We start from the raw sequence: 14,161 nt of genomic DNA, 5'->3' as shown, positions 1-14,161 counted from the left end.
AGTTTTCATTGACTCAGAACTTGCTTGAGTCCAGCTTGTTGTGTTAAAAAGGAGTTATGTGATTATTGCGTGATGATACAGTTGTAACCATTTGAAACATGTACTACTTTACCACTAAGCAATAATGTAAATTTGACAAAATGATAGCAGACATGGTCTCATCTCAATCAAGCTTCAAGTTCCTTATAGTGAAATAGATGAAAATGTATTTTGTGTGTATAAGCATCAGATGGTCGATGTCTCATTTAAGCAACTCATCTTATTAACATCAATCAAAACACTTTAGGCTACTCTCACATTTGAATGTAATCATCAGGGGGTTTAACAGAAGCTCTTTCATGTTTAATATATTAATTATATGAAAAAAAAAGTACAGAAACAAGTGTTGCATTGATATTTTCAAAGTATATTACCTGTATGGTTCGTATGAATGCGATTGACACTCTCTCCTCAAACTCATTGACTGGAGTGTAGAGATTCAGGACTTTGACGATCTGGGAGAAGTCACACAGAAAGTTTATTTCAACAACAAAACATTGCAAAAGCATTTTACCTACAGTGTCTGAATTGACTCATAACAAGGCTGTGACTGGATTCTTTAGTTCTGGTCTGGTTTACGTGAATGTGGTGCCATGAATAACAGGACATTTACCTGAGCAGTGGTGAGGGCCAGGCACATGGAGCAGATGGCTTCGGCGTCCTCATCGGTCTTTTTCTTCACCTGCAGCAGCTGAGCAGCCTGGATCAGAGGCTCCAGAGTCTCCTTGGCTCCACATGTCATCAGACCTTTGTCTCTGAGCCACTCCTCCAGCTGGCTCACATTGTACCTGCAAACAAACACACATCATCCATAAGGTGGACATGGCAAAAAAACCAAACACAGAAAAGTTTGTACATCAAGCGGTCCTACCTGATCTGCATGCCTTTGCTCCAGGAGCACATGTCCTTGCGCAGCAGCAGGTTGTTAAGGGTGACGGCTCCAATGATGTAGAACTGCTGCTTCACCACCTGCTTGATGAGCTCGGGGTCGGTGCCGTGCTGGCACATAGTGGAGTGGAAGGCGCTGAGCTGCCGCAGGATGGAGTCGAGGGTATCCGTGCCCTCATCTGCGATGCTGGACGTTCGCTTACGGAGACCTGTGGGCTTCACCCCCGACACGCCCTGGATGGTCTCGTGCTCCAGCATGCCAGAGACTGCAGGGATCACACTTGTGTAGTGAGTAACAGTATCATGCATGACCAAAATGAACAGTTTTTGTTATCATTAGGCTAACTTGTATGAGCGCACATATACATTGCAACGTGCACGCACCTATCATGGGATGCAGGATGTTCTCCATGCATTTAATCAACTGCTGGTAGATCTGGATAGCCAGGTCGCTGATCACCTGTCTGTACTCTGCCAGGTCGAAGTTGGACAGAGTGTGTTCATTCTGCTTTGAACTGTTGTGCTTCATGAAGGCCTGAGACACACAAACACACACACACACACACACACACACACACACACACACACACACACACACACACACACACACACACACACACACACACACACCCCAACAGTTCAATGAAAACAACATCCCAAACACATCTATGATTTTTCTCAGATAAAGAAATGAACTATGAGTGTGTAGATACTGCAAGCGTCAGTCTCACCGGATCACCGCTGTATTGTTTCAGACAGTGCAAGAAGCGGCAGGTGTTGGACAGCCAGAAGGAGACGGTTTCAAAATCATCTCCTCTTTTCTGACAGGAAGAAAAACACACAGCAATCAGGGAAGCAACTCGATAATACACATTTTGGAGATCTATCAGACTACAAACATAAACTCATAACTAAACCAAGTCCTCCCTTTAGAATTTCAACAGTGATCACCTTTCTTTTTCTGCACCGCTGCAACACACACACACACATACACACACATACAAACCTTCAGGATCTTCTTAATACTGTTGATGGTGGAGGTGAGCAGAGTGCGGACTTTCTGGTCATCGTTGAGGTAGTCTGCATGTCTCAGACACATGAAAAGGATGTAAGCTGGCAGACCTGGGATCAGATTCACTGCAACGCCACGAGGCTTCAGCTCTGCAGAGATGGAGGAGAGACATATTTCAGATTTCCAATGAACCCTTCATTTTGAACAAAGCCCTGGATTATAATCGGTGTTAAATATGAAACTCAGTATATTATTTCTCCTCCTCCTTAAATCTGATGTTAACATGTTGCTTGATTTTTTACTAATGCTTACCAAGGATGAGGTTCTTGACTAGTTTGAGCTCATCCTCCTTCTTGTACTCCAGCATTCCTTGGAAGTCTTTCTCCCTGCGAGGAATGTTGACTGGGTGGATTGGCTCGTCCACCATCTGTCCCGGAGATGTCTGGCCCTCTGTTTGACCTGCTGTGAGACACGCAACACATGACATTCAGGTGATATCAAGAAACACAGTCCTGATAAACACAACAAACCCATGAAGCCTTTGATGACTGATGATATCTTTCATACCTCCCATCTCTCCAATCCTCTTGGAGTAAACCTTCAGCTGCTTCTTGAGCTTGCGGATGGTCCGGTCCTGCTTCTCCAGCTGCTCCATGAGATCCTGAAGCAGGACGAGGGATGGAGGGACAAAAAGAGAAGACAAGAGAGAGAGGGGAAATGGTGAAGACAAATGGCAAACCTCTGCCTCAGACTTCTTCACACTGTCGCCCTCCAGTGGTAAAAAGAAAAACTTTCTAAAAACAGTGGCTTTGAATTGATTAACAATATATAACAAGTTAAAATATATAATAATAGAAAGTTTTTAATACTGAGATAAAAAGAGTTATAAGTTCATTCAGCTCTGGCTTGGAAACAAACAAACAAAGAGAAGGGCAGGGTGGTTTCAAATCAACATGAGAGTTGCTGAGCTGATTGTTTTTTCAGAAGAGGAGGAGGAGTTGCAGGGCTCACTGTTAAAAAGAGAGAAGAAGGTGGGGATCTGCTCCGCTGTGAGTTAGAGGACGCCGCTGTGAACAGTTAGAGCGACACTCATACCACTCAGAAAACACAACCCATGTTAGATCTGACGTACATGCAAGACACACATGCACACACGCTGTCTCTACATACAACCATCCGTCGTAAAATGATGACTCGAGCCTCTCGGGATGCTGTGGGGTCGTCAGCCAAGAGTTCCTGTCAGGTGATACCAGCCACACAAATGAATGTGTGTGACACAGCGATACTGTATAGGGTGGCTGTTTTCTGAAATCAATAATTGTTTTTCTTACCATATTTGCACAGTTACTGCCCTGACTGACATTTCAGGGTTAATTAAGTAATATAATTGCATTCAAGTCATTTTGGTGGCAACATGTACCACTATCTTTGCATCTGTGCTGTGATTAGAAGGAAGTAATACTTGTTAAATTAAAGATTGACCAATTTCACCTTTAAATGAGCTTTCACCTAACCCTAACCCTAACCCTGCATGTATCTGTGTGCATGTCACAGCGTACCAGGTTCTCATTGGTGAGCCGGGTGATCTCGTGTTGCAGACTGGCTTCGATTCGGGCCTCTGGAGGCAGCTGGAGGTTCTGTGCCAGGAGCTGCTGCTGACGGTTGTTCTCCTCCTTGACATTCTGCAACTCACCACGCAAGGCCTCCACCTCACTGTCATTAGTTCTCCGCTGAGTCTGCAGCTGGTGCTCCAGTAATCTGGTGTGGAGGAAGGAGAGACCAGAGGAGAGAAAGAGAGAGGAGCAGGGAGGTGTGAGGATTTGATGGAAGACAGAGAGAGGAGGGAAGTAAGTAGGAAGAGGAGGAATTTGAGGCAGGAATAAGAGACAGAGGACATAGATGGGAGAAAGGAAAGACAATTAGCATCAAAGTTTGATGAAGAGAAACAAAGACAGTAGAGGACTCACTGAAGGGTAAATGAGAGAAGTTGAGGTTTCCACCATAGTGTGGAGACATAGGACAGCAGCATGCTCTGCAGACTACCAGCAGCCCAGAGCTCAGCCTCTCTGAAAAATGTTCTGCTGAGTCAAAAAGCTCCACTCTGCTCTGCATTTTAAAGTGACAAACTAAGTGGATGCTTCTTGAAAAGCTGAACCTTAGTCAACACAGTGTCTTTAGAGGTCAGGGTCAGCAAAAAAGAGGTAGATCTACAATTTAACACTAGTTTGGTCAAATCAGGTCGTATCAATTGATTTTGCAAAGAGTAAACGAAAATGTTGCAAAGGAAAGTGTGAACAAATATAATTGTTTAAAGTGAAGCAATGGTATCTGCTGCATCTACAAGCTGTTAGTGAAGAAACACAACAAATCAACTGACAAATCCAATCCACCTGGTATCACTAGTAAACACAGGTCATTATAAGTAAGTAACAAAAGGTTAGTAAACGAGTAAAGAAGACCTCTACTGTGCAATTTTATGAATAATAAGGGGGAAACACTTTAAAATAAACAAAGCCTGTATAAATGTTACTATTCAATATCAGAGAAAATAAATCAAAACAGCTGTGAAAAGCTTTATCTCCTGTCCTCTCTAATACATTATTAGTACCAAAGTGGATGGTATGAAATTCAAACTATCATAGTAACTTCAAAGGCCAATATTATGACACTGTGTCAGTCACAATTGCTGAAAAAAATTAGAGATTAAAAAAGATATAAATAGATATAAGAAACTATATAATTAAAGTAAGAAAGCAGCACACATCCTTTTCTGTGAAAAGGCAAACGTATCATGTTGGAAAGTCACACTTCTGTTTCAAACACATTTACACCTGATGGTCTCCTTTAAGCCCTGATTAACCAGCCACAGCTCTCCGTCCTCGTTCAGCTTATGGAAGTCTGGGGCAGCAGATCTGACCAACACACAACACAAAAGGAACATGAAAAGCACAATGGACAAAAAAAGAAAAAGAAAATGTGGGATGGTTGGGTGGGAGGAGATGTGTGCTGGTGTTGGCGTGTATGTATTGTGAGACTATCCTTTATGGCTGTAAATTTGGAGCTAGGTTATCTGGAGCTTGGGATGTACTCGTCATTACTGTGGAGGAAAGAGGAATATTGGCAAGTAGAAATTTCTCTATGCCATTAAAAGAGAAGCCTGCCTGTAATATGTACTACTTCCAAAACTGATTAAATGTTTTCAGTCCAGCTGGGAACAGCTTTTTTCTGTTTCATTTCACTGTTAGTTGCAACAGTAGCATCTTCTGCTGTGTATGTGTAGCCAGCTGTATAGTATATATTCTCTACTGTACACTTGGATTAGGATACTGCTTTTAATGAGATCTACTGACTGATCTATAATGTCAGTGTGTGAACAAAGAAGGTGACAAGCAACAAAGGGAGCAACATGGGAGAAATAGAGGGAAAGCAGTGATGCACAGAGTTTTTTTAGGAAGCTCTGATGACTAACAGTACTCAGAGCTTCCTTCAACATTGTTGCTTTAATAATTCTGTAAAAATATTGTTGCCAAAAAGAAAAATAGCTGACTTTGCTTGTGCACATTGCCCGCTGTTGCATGTCTGCAGCATTTTGCTACTGAGTAAAGTAGATTTAACATACAGTGGACAACATGGTGGTTACTCTGAGAAAAATGTTTACATGTATCAACATCCAATTTCCTCAGAGTGTGCTGTGCATCTCTGCTTTAACAAACAATGCAACGAATGGGCTTTCATGCAGGATTCATGCCAAACTCATTCCATAAAGCTGAGACAGGAGGCCTCCAACAGCATCAAACCAGCTGCATCACTGCTGCAAAGTCACTTTTAATGTTTGTGTTAAAAAAAACTGAACAAAAGCTGAACATTAGATCTACTTCTTAGCTCAGATGCTTTTCATGCCACACTTTCTGTAAATACTGCACTGTACATATGGAGCTCTTCAGCATCTCCAAACATAGACCAGAGCTGTTGAAGGCACTCGGAACATCCTGGTATCTTTTATTTTCACTCTTGGACCAGCTTAAGAGACTCTGTTCTTGTTCATGCTGAACTATTTAAATACATGCAAATCTATAACTCCACTTGAAAGCCAATTTCCTTGACATCAGTAAATACTACTGAACCTACATCTTCTGTTAGAGCATAATAATAAGAAAACTAACTAGAGCTGCAGCATTCAACATGCTGTTAGATCAGAAAACGCCACGCAAAGCTACTTAAGTCTTCATCAGCACTATAACCTAAAATCAGCTGTTTCAGCTACAGTAATATCAGTCATTTGTAACCCTTTCAACCCAGTTGAGCGATATTGTGGCCATGCATGCTCTGCTCCATGATGCATAGGCCACGTCTCAACAGTTACCTGAGCCTACTCAGGAGATCACCAACCTCCAGCGGCTTACACATGAACCTAGGAGATCTGCACAGGACAAGGCAGCGTTCACAAACATACAATTCTTGCACATAGATCATGGAAATATAAATAATGGAACTAGCACTCTGTAACATAGGAAATTTGGACATAAGAAAAGTGATGGTGATAGATTAGGAAGAAAGTGAATTCAACATTGACAGAAGTGAAGACACCGGCTGTGACAAAGTACCTGTTGGTGTCTTTGAGGCTGATGTAAGCTTGCTTGAGTTCATCAGCGTCCTTCAGTTTGGACACATCCTCAACAAAGGAAGGCGTGTCGGTCATGGTCTCCTACAAAAGACAAGAGAGAGAGGGAGGGAGAATATTGGCATCAATCATAATGAGAAAAACAGATGGATGGAGGAGTAACCTGTTGGCTACAAACGCTTGTAATGCTGCATCATGAACCATCAAGATGAGGAGTTTTATAGTTTAGATGTTTGAATAAAGAGGATCAAGTTAATGGTTTTACTAATGTGAAACTGCTGCGGGCAGTCAGCGTGTGTTGTTGACTCCCTGCCAGCATCAGTGTAGCTGCTGGTTACGACTGTCCTTTTACTCTGACAGTCATCAGGCAGTAGGTGCTTTGGGCAGAAACAGTGACAAACCGTCAATCTACTGGGAACATCACTTCACAGCAGTGGCTTCTTCCTCTAGCTTTCAAGAGACAACAGGTGTTGTTGGGCCTGACAGTGCTGAGAGCTGAGCATCAGCTCATAATTACATGGGATAAATGCCACTGTGATCAAAATGTTTGAGCAGGGGTACATGTGACGTCTGTGTGACCTCTCCATATGTGTGAGTATATCTATTTACCTTGTGAGGCAGCTGGATTTGCAAGTTCACACAATCATGGACATGAGAATCCATCTTGTCAGGCTTCAAGTTATGCGCTTGAACCAAGCATCCTATGAGGATTCTTGAGTGATCTTGTGAATCTAGCTGCCTCTCAAGGTGAGACAGTGATAGATGGTTCATCCTGTCACTTGCTGAGTATCTTTTTGGAAGGCTCTCACCTTTTTCGACCTGTCAGTCGTCCACAAACTATCTGGTTTGTGAGGTTTTATATCTATACTATATAGTACGAAAGTTGCCCAGCAGTGTGAAGTCTGAATTTGAGTGCAACTAACTTAAAGTGCTTGAAATGAATTCGGAGAACAGTTTAAATCTGTTTTAAAATGACAGAAATTCTTTATCCACAAGGCACAATTTTAAATTCAACTGAAAGCTTTCAGCTTGTGCAACATCCATCACTGAGCACTGAAAGTATCACAGACTGTGTTCAAATGGCTGCTGTAAAACAGCCATTAAGCATTCCTAACATTTACTGAAAACAAATATAAAAGGAATTCACTCAGACAATGGACGAGACAGATGAAAAAATGATGATCAAACTGGACTGTAGATGACAGAGTCTGGATGTGAAACCTCTAAGTGACAACGCTGAAGTTGTGTCAGATCTAGTGGCTGATCTCTGGCATTTTGAGATAATCAATTGGCTGAACGCTTGCGCTCATGAGGCCAATAAACAAGACTGCCAGAGGGCTTTTAATATGAAATGGAAACAGGAGGTGGCAGCATTTGGCCGACCAATGGTGTAACGCCATCCCTCAGTCAGTGTGGACTGGCTCTGCTATCGTGGTCCATCCAAAAACAGTCTGCAGACTCATGGACAGGCAGCCTCGTCGTGGCTGCTGTGTGAAGCTATTAGTGGCCCCTGGTGTCAATTCCAGCACTATGTGTTCTTTTGTTTTTTTTATAAAGTTCTGTTTTTTGATTTGATTGATAAGTGTACTACAGGCAGAGTGCAGCAAACAGAGACAATGCAGACAATAATACTAATGTTAAATAAGTAATCATTTAAGTTTTGCAATTTTGTGTCTTATTTGTCATTATTAATTGTTGTATTATAGCAGATGCAAAAACCAAAAAAAAAACCCAAAACCCCTAAATATGATATTATCATCATATATCTGCTCTCTAAATATAAGTTGACCAATAGTCAGATCAACAGTTTTATCTTTGATTTTATGTCATAGCCATGCTGAAGAATATTTGTTACACTTCATGCCATAATTTAGTCTCCTGTTGTGGTTCAAGTGCAAGTTAATAATAATTAGCATTTTGACACTTCAATAATAGCTCTAGTCTTATTTGTGTTTCGAGGGATAAACACAAAAATAGAAAATACTCATACTTTATGGGAAACACTGCTTTTGGATGCTGTTACATTCTCATTAATTTAATATTCAAAGTTTCACAGTTTTTTTGGGCTCTTAAAAATTAAAACGTCAAGAGCAAATTTTATATGGGTCTCTCAGTGTATCTGAGGGTGTAAACCAAATTGATTTCTTATCTAAGGAGGTTTTACTGCATATACAAGACACACCATGAAAAAGTGTCAATTATGCATGCATGATGCAGTTTTTAACTGTACCTTCTCATCCTGTGGGAGAGCGTGGATGGAGGAGAGAAGGTGGAGACAGTAGAGTTAGACTCAGTGAAAACATTACCTACATACAGTGTGAACAATGAGGTGAGTTCATTCTGACTTGGACTCAAAAATCAATCAAATGTCAAAAGGTAGAAAGAAAGTGTCTGATTTTAAGGTTGTCTTTGATTACAAAACCTCAAATCCCTTTGTTTCACCTTGGGATATCTTGCTAACAGACAAACAGAGAAGGTGAAAAAAAACACACAAATGTTAGAAGGTGGATGCAAGCAAGTGTGATACTATCCTCCAACATCTACCTTCATATTTCTCTAGTTATGATGAACACAATGTGACCACCGTGCCCAAATGTTACTTTAAATGTGGATAATTACAAGTCGTTTTTTGGTTCCTATATGTCATAATGAAGTCAGGTTGAACAGAGGTGATGAGCATGTTGATGTACTCTCCCTCTCTGAACGCTAGAAACACAAGAAGTTAAATGTTGTCCCCACCTTGTGCTGCATGGCTTCCTTCTGGCTAACCAGCTGGGAGCGCAGGATCAGCACCTCCTCCTTGCGGACGTCCAGCTCCTCACAGGAGGAGTTGAGCTGATCCAAGAGCACCTTGTAGGCTGGGGAGCCTGGAGCCCCAGCGCCTGCAGCTGCATTACCCAGCAGGCTTTGCCTCATCTCTGCCAGGTTGTGTTTCAGCTTCTTGTTCTCAGACTCCAGCTCCTGACGCTGAGAGGTGAAAGTCATGAGCGTTACAGTCAGGACAGCAAATGGCAAATGAGGCTTAGTGAAGCTGTGTCATTAGTCAATAAAACATCTGGTTTAGTTATAAAAAGTTATACGTGTTATCAAGGTAGAGTGTTGCAAGATTTCTCCTCTGACAGCTTACCTTGAGGGACTCGTACTCCAGCTCTGCCCCCCGAGCCTTTTTAAACTCTGCATCATCCTAAAACAAGAAGCAAATCATGGTGATGAAGTGACCTTTCATGATGCACATAATGTAATTATTACAGTAATGATTTAAAGTGTAAGAAAAAGTAATTGTCTTATAATGTGGTGGCACTAACCTCGTATGACTGTGTTTACAACCTTTACAATAGGCTTACAACCTGTATAATTTATTAATACAAAAAAAAAAGATATATATATTTGTACAAATATTTGTGAGTGGCAGTACCCTGGCTCTAGCCCGCTGGAATTGCTCCTCTTTGTTTTCCAGTTCGTTGCGCAGCGACTGCTTTTCTTGTTCTAGTTCTGTGAGACGCTTCTGCAGCTTGAGGGTCAGCGGGGTGTCCATTCCTCGTGTCACGTCCTGCATGACATGTAAATATGAGGATAAAGCTTTTTTCCCACGGAAAGTATTTAAATGGCTGCGTTGACATGAAAAGCCACAAAGGCAGCCACATTTCTTTGCAGCACTACAGGGCTGATCCATAACTTTAACTGCAATTAAAACGATGCTTTACTTTAACTGTCAGAGTATGTTTTTGTTAAATGACCATGTATTTAATGCTGATTTCCTTACTTCTCCGGCACGGGAACCTTCTTCCAATTCGGCGTACTCGGAATTGTAGGTGTACTCTGATTCGTTGCTGCTGTGGGTGGAATCTGTTCTCCTGTGGCCAGGCTTGGAGACGTTCTACAAATGGATGGAAAAAAGTAGTGATTAGCTATGTTGTGCCTGCAGAGTGAGTATAAGCTGTTTTCAGAGTTTTGACAAGCTGAGTAAAACTGAAATGTTAGTACATAAAATGTGTCTGATTGTGCACATGGGTAGGAAAGCCTCTCATGACTAATGAACAGGTGTGTGCACATGTGCTCCATACCGAGGACATCTCCTCCTTCAGGTCGTCGTATTTCTCCTCGAGGCGAAGGTGTTCGCTCAGGAGATTCTGGTAGCGAGATCGCTCCTCGTTCAGGTCCGTCTCCAGCTGCTGAGTCTCCTCTGCTATCAAACGAGCCATTTTCTCTGGAAGAATAAAACATGAAGAAAGAATTCTTTTTCAGCGTGACTAGATGGATGTGTTGCAGGACAACTATATGATTCTTGTGGTGATGTTCATGTACCTGTCATCTGCTGACTCTGTTCCTGAATCATTCTGTTCAAGTCCTCTTTGTCTTTCTTCAACGAGCCATTCTGATCCTTCAGTTCTGATACCATCTAAACACACACATAGAAACACAGTCAGAAAAACATAGATTATGTCTTGTATGTTCAATGTGAAAGCTTACACTTATTGCTTATTTAACACATCACTGTAACTGTTGAGTCTTAAAAAAAACACAAAAGAAGATAAACAGAGCGAAGAAAAAATTTCAGTTATTGATTTAAAGCATTATTTCCTCACAGAGTTATATAAAATATAAGCCAACCACACAGCTGACATTTTGGAAATTCATCTGGATGAACTGGGAAATCACGCCAGGAGGTTTCTAATAAGGACTTTAAAAGGCCTTTCTGATCAGGATCAAGATCAAAGTGTGAAAATAATCTCTCCTTTCAGTTTGGTTGTTCTCTGATTTTCAAACTCTAAAGAACAGACCATGTAGTCAGACAATGAAGAGGAATGCGAACAGAAAGAGAAAAGAGAAAGAAAAGCACAGAGCACACACTCACACACACAATGGCTAAATCACTGCCACACTACTCTATCTCCTGTGCTCACCTGCCCCAGGGCATCTCTGCCCTTTGAGCCCACCACATGCCCATTTCCCCCTCGTTCTCTGTCGCTCCTAAATTGGGGAGAAACCGTTTGCCAATAGCCATATGTGTGCAAAAAATGTTTTATGTAAATCTCAGGTATTCTGTGGGGGATTCTAATCATCAGGAGCAATCTCTATTGGGTATAAGCTAATTTAATAGGTCTTTGTAAATAGGTTTGACAGCTACAGTCAAAAGGGAGGGAACTAACTGGAAGAAACATGACAGATGAGGTTTGAGGAGAAAAGATTTCTAACATATAATCTACATCTCAGGAGTGATTTAAGTTCAGTAAACTAAGAGTGAACGTCTCTGATCTCAAACTAAGACAAAAGGAGAGAGAAAAAACACAAAGTAGGGGAAAGGAACCCAACATTACTGTGCATTCACTCTACACTAGGAGATGGAGGATCTGAAAGACAACATGTAAACGGGCAGCTGTGAATGTGAATCCTGTCTAACCGTCTCCATTTCGTCCCTGTAGGTTTGCGCCCAGTCCTCGATGGTCTTCTTCTCCTGCTGCGTGACACGGAGCTCCTTTCTCAACTTCTCCAACTCCTCCAGCAGGGAGTTAACCTTGTTGCCTTTGTTCTTGGCATCCTCCTCCACTCCACGTAGTCGGTTCAGCTCGCCACGCATCCGCTCGCTCTCTGCCGTGTAGGAAGTCTCCAGACCAGCAAGCTTTTCGCTGACCACCTTGTTGTCCTTGACCTGGAGGTGTCGGATAGTCAAACAGGAAAGTCAGATATCCCAAATGACAAAAATAAATCAATAACTGAAGACAGTTAAAAAACAAATGAGGGAAAACAGAAAAAGTGAGTCTCACGTGCTCGTCGATCTTCCTCTGCAGCTGCATGATCTTGTTCTCCATGCCTTTGTTGAGCTTCTTGAAATGCTCCACTGAGCGAGCCTCTATCTTCAGCTTCTTCAACTCCCGCCTTGCCTTCATCCTGCGGAAGCAGCACTGCAGGTAGACGAGGGAGACAAGGCAGCGCTTGTACCAGCTTCGAGCCAACCAGCCCCGAATGTGCTTCTGTATGATGACGGCCTTGTGCTCCCGCAGCAGCTGCACACAGACACAGAAACAGTTACGGTGAGGCAGAGAGATTAGAGCTTTAACAGACTCAAATAATTTTGGATTTAACTATAAACTCCATAATCCATTCTGTTAGCTTTCAATTAATCTCAAAGCAGAAAGAGTTTTTTTGCTGAAGTGAGCATCAGTAAGATGAAACAAGAAGATGGAAAATGACTGCAACAATATCAAAAACAAATGTTCCTCAATCTGTTCATTTTTTATTGAAATGAAATGATGCTTTCTGATGATTTATTGTTGTTTTAGGAAAGAGTGGATTTCAGGACGAAATTAAGATGAGTATTTTTTTCATGTGTGTGTCTTACCGCCTGGTACTTCTGCCGGGCCATGTAAGCTCTGAGGATCGTCTGCATGGCCAGTGCGGCGGCCTGCTTCTGCCTGTAGCGCTTCCTCTCCATGTACATCTTCTGGTACTTCTGGATGATGGTGGCTGCCTGAGTGCGGCGCAGGAACTTGGCCAAGCTGAGGAGAGACAACTGACAGTAAGTTTTCATTCTTTGATTTCAACATCAGTGCTTTTAACATGAATTTTACCATGAAAGCTTTAACATCTTTAATTACAGCAGTACTCAAAGTATATTAATAAATAAAAAAATTTCAGGTGTGCAGCTCACTCACCAGCGAGCCTGGTATCCTCTGGTGAACCTCTGGATGGTGATGGCAGCATTGCGCTTGCGCAGATACTTCTTGCGCGCCAGCCAGCAGCGGATCGTTTTCTGGATTCGAATGCAGGCAGCACGCAACTTGTCTGCCCTCAACTTCTCCAGGTAAGCAACCTGGCCAGCCCTGAAGAATATCTTGGTTTTACCAAACTGGTATTTATCCTGATCCTGATAGAAGACAAGAGCAAAGAGTGAGACAACAACCAAAAGAACAAAGAGACAGACTTTCTTATTTAAATTCAGATAACATGCACAAACTTACAATTTACTCATGAATTAAATGCTGTTTATGTTTAAAGTGGTATTTTTAAGAGGAAAATTTTAAAGCCTGATAGTCCAACCTGCACAAGTTTCTCCAGAACATTCCTGCAGGTTAACTTCTTGTCAGGCAGCACGTCTTTCTGCTTCATCAGCACTCTGTAACGGCTGAAGAACTCCTGGTACGTCCACCTGAGATACACAAATAAAAACAGACATAAGACTTCAGTTACTCTTTGATTTGTTCCATCAAATACATTTTTACTCAAGTAAAATTGTCAAGATCCACAGTTTACTCCAGCACATAATTTTATACATGTTTATATTAGTTAAAGGCAGTCTGATGTATTCCAGTAATCTTCACTAAAGGAGAAAACTAACCTAATTCTTGTCCTTGTCTTATCTATTTATAAAGGAGTTCTCACATTTTCCAATAGGAACCATGATGTGTGTTTGTGCTGAGAAAATGTATTTTATTATATAAAGTCTCCAATAAAAATGTGTTTGGCTGCTTATTTTATTTCATTTCACTTGAGCTTCTCTGTGCAGAAAGATGTCTGTCTGGAGGGGAACTAATAATACATCCTGTTCATTATTGGGTTTCCAGCACTGAAATGTAATGTAAAATTCTTCAATACTAAATGCT

General features: G+C 41.6%; 1 protein-coding gene across 4 annotated transcripts in view; it reads right to left on the bottom strand.

Moving 5' to 3' along the window:
* Positions 1 to 14,161, bottom strand: part of myo5aa (myosin VAa) — a 29,921-nt gene that overhangs the window by 502 nt on the left and 15,258 nt on the right. The window contains exons 15-38 of one of the 4 annotated variants that reach the window (XM_053320281.1): positions 13,599 to 13,707; positions 13,214 to 13,425; positions 12,901 to 13,057; positions 12,326 to 12,565; positions 11,962 to 12,210; positions 10,866 to 10,959; positions 10,625 to 10,767; positions 10,324 to 10,437; positions 9,976 to 10,110; positions 9,688 to 9,744; positions 9,300 to 9,527; positions 8,791 to 8,799; positions 6,544 to 6,644; positions 4,771 to 4,851; positions 3,499 to 3,697; positions 3,110 to 3,175; positions 2,507 to 2,600; positions 2,252 to 2,401; positions 1,934 to 2,088; positions 1,659 to 1,748; positions 1,312 to 1,462; positions 911 to 1,193; positions 653 to 827; positions 414 to 494 (exon numbers count right to left, since the gene is read on the bottom strand). In XM_053320281.1, coding sequence (XP_053176256.1) covers positions 414 to 494; positions 653 to 827; positions 911 to 1,193; positions 1,312 to 1,462; positions 1,659 to 1,748; positions 1,934 to 2,088; positions 2,252 to 2,401; positions 2,507 to 2,600; positions 3,110 to 3,175; positions 3,499 to 3,697; positions 4,771 to 4,851; positions 6,544 to 6,644; positions 8,791 to 8,799; positions 9,300 to 9,527; positions 9,688 to 9,744; positions 9,976 to 10,110; positions 10,324 to 10,437; positions 10,625 to 10,767; positions 10,866 to 10,959; positions 11,962 to 12,210; positions 12,326 to 12,565; positions 12,901 to 13,057; positions 13,214 to 13,425; positions 13,599 to 13,707 — 3,373 coding nt within the window. The remainder of the gene's footprint in view (positions 1 to 413; positions 495 to 652; positions 828 to 910; positions 1,194 to 1,311; positions 1,463 to 1,658; positions 1,749 to 1,933; positions 2,089 to 2,251; positions 2,402 to 2,506; positions 2,601 to 3,109; positions 3,176 to 3,498; positions 3,698 to 4,770; positions 4,852 to 6,543; positions 6,645 to 8,790; positions 8,800 to 9,299; positions 9,528 to 9,687; positions 9,745 to 9,975; positions 10,111 to 10,323; positions 10,438 to 10,624; positions 10,768 to 10,865; positions 10,960 to 11,961; positions 12,211 to 12,325; positions 12,566 to 12,900; positions 13,058 to 13,213; positions 13,426 to 13,598; positions 13,708 to 14,161) is intronic. The other 3 variants (XM_053320294.1, XM_053320300.1, XM_053320288.1) reach the window with 3 other exon arrangements.

The sequence above is a fragment of the Scomber japonicus genome, chromosome 1, assembly GCF_027409825.1.
Source record: "Scomber japonicus isolate fScoJap1 chromosome 1, fScoJap1.pri, whole genome shotgun sequence".
NCBI lineage: Eukaryota > Metazoa > Chordata > Actinopteri > Scombriformes > Scombridae > Scomber > Scomber japonicus.
Note: the sequence above shows the minus strand (reverse complement) of the source record. Positions and strands in the feature narration are given on the sequence as shown.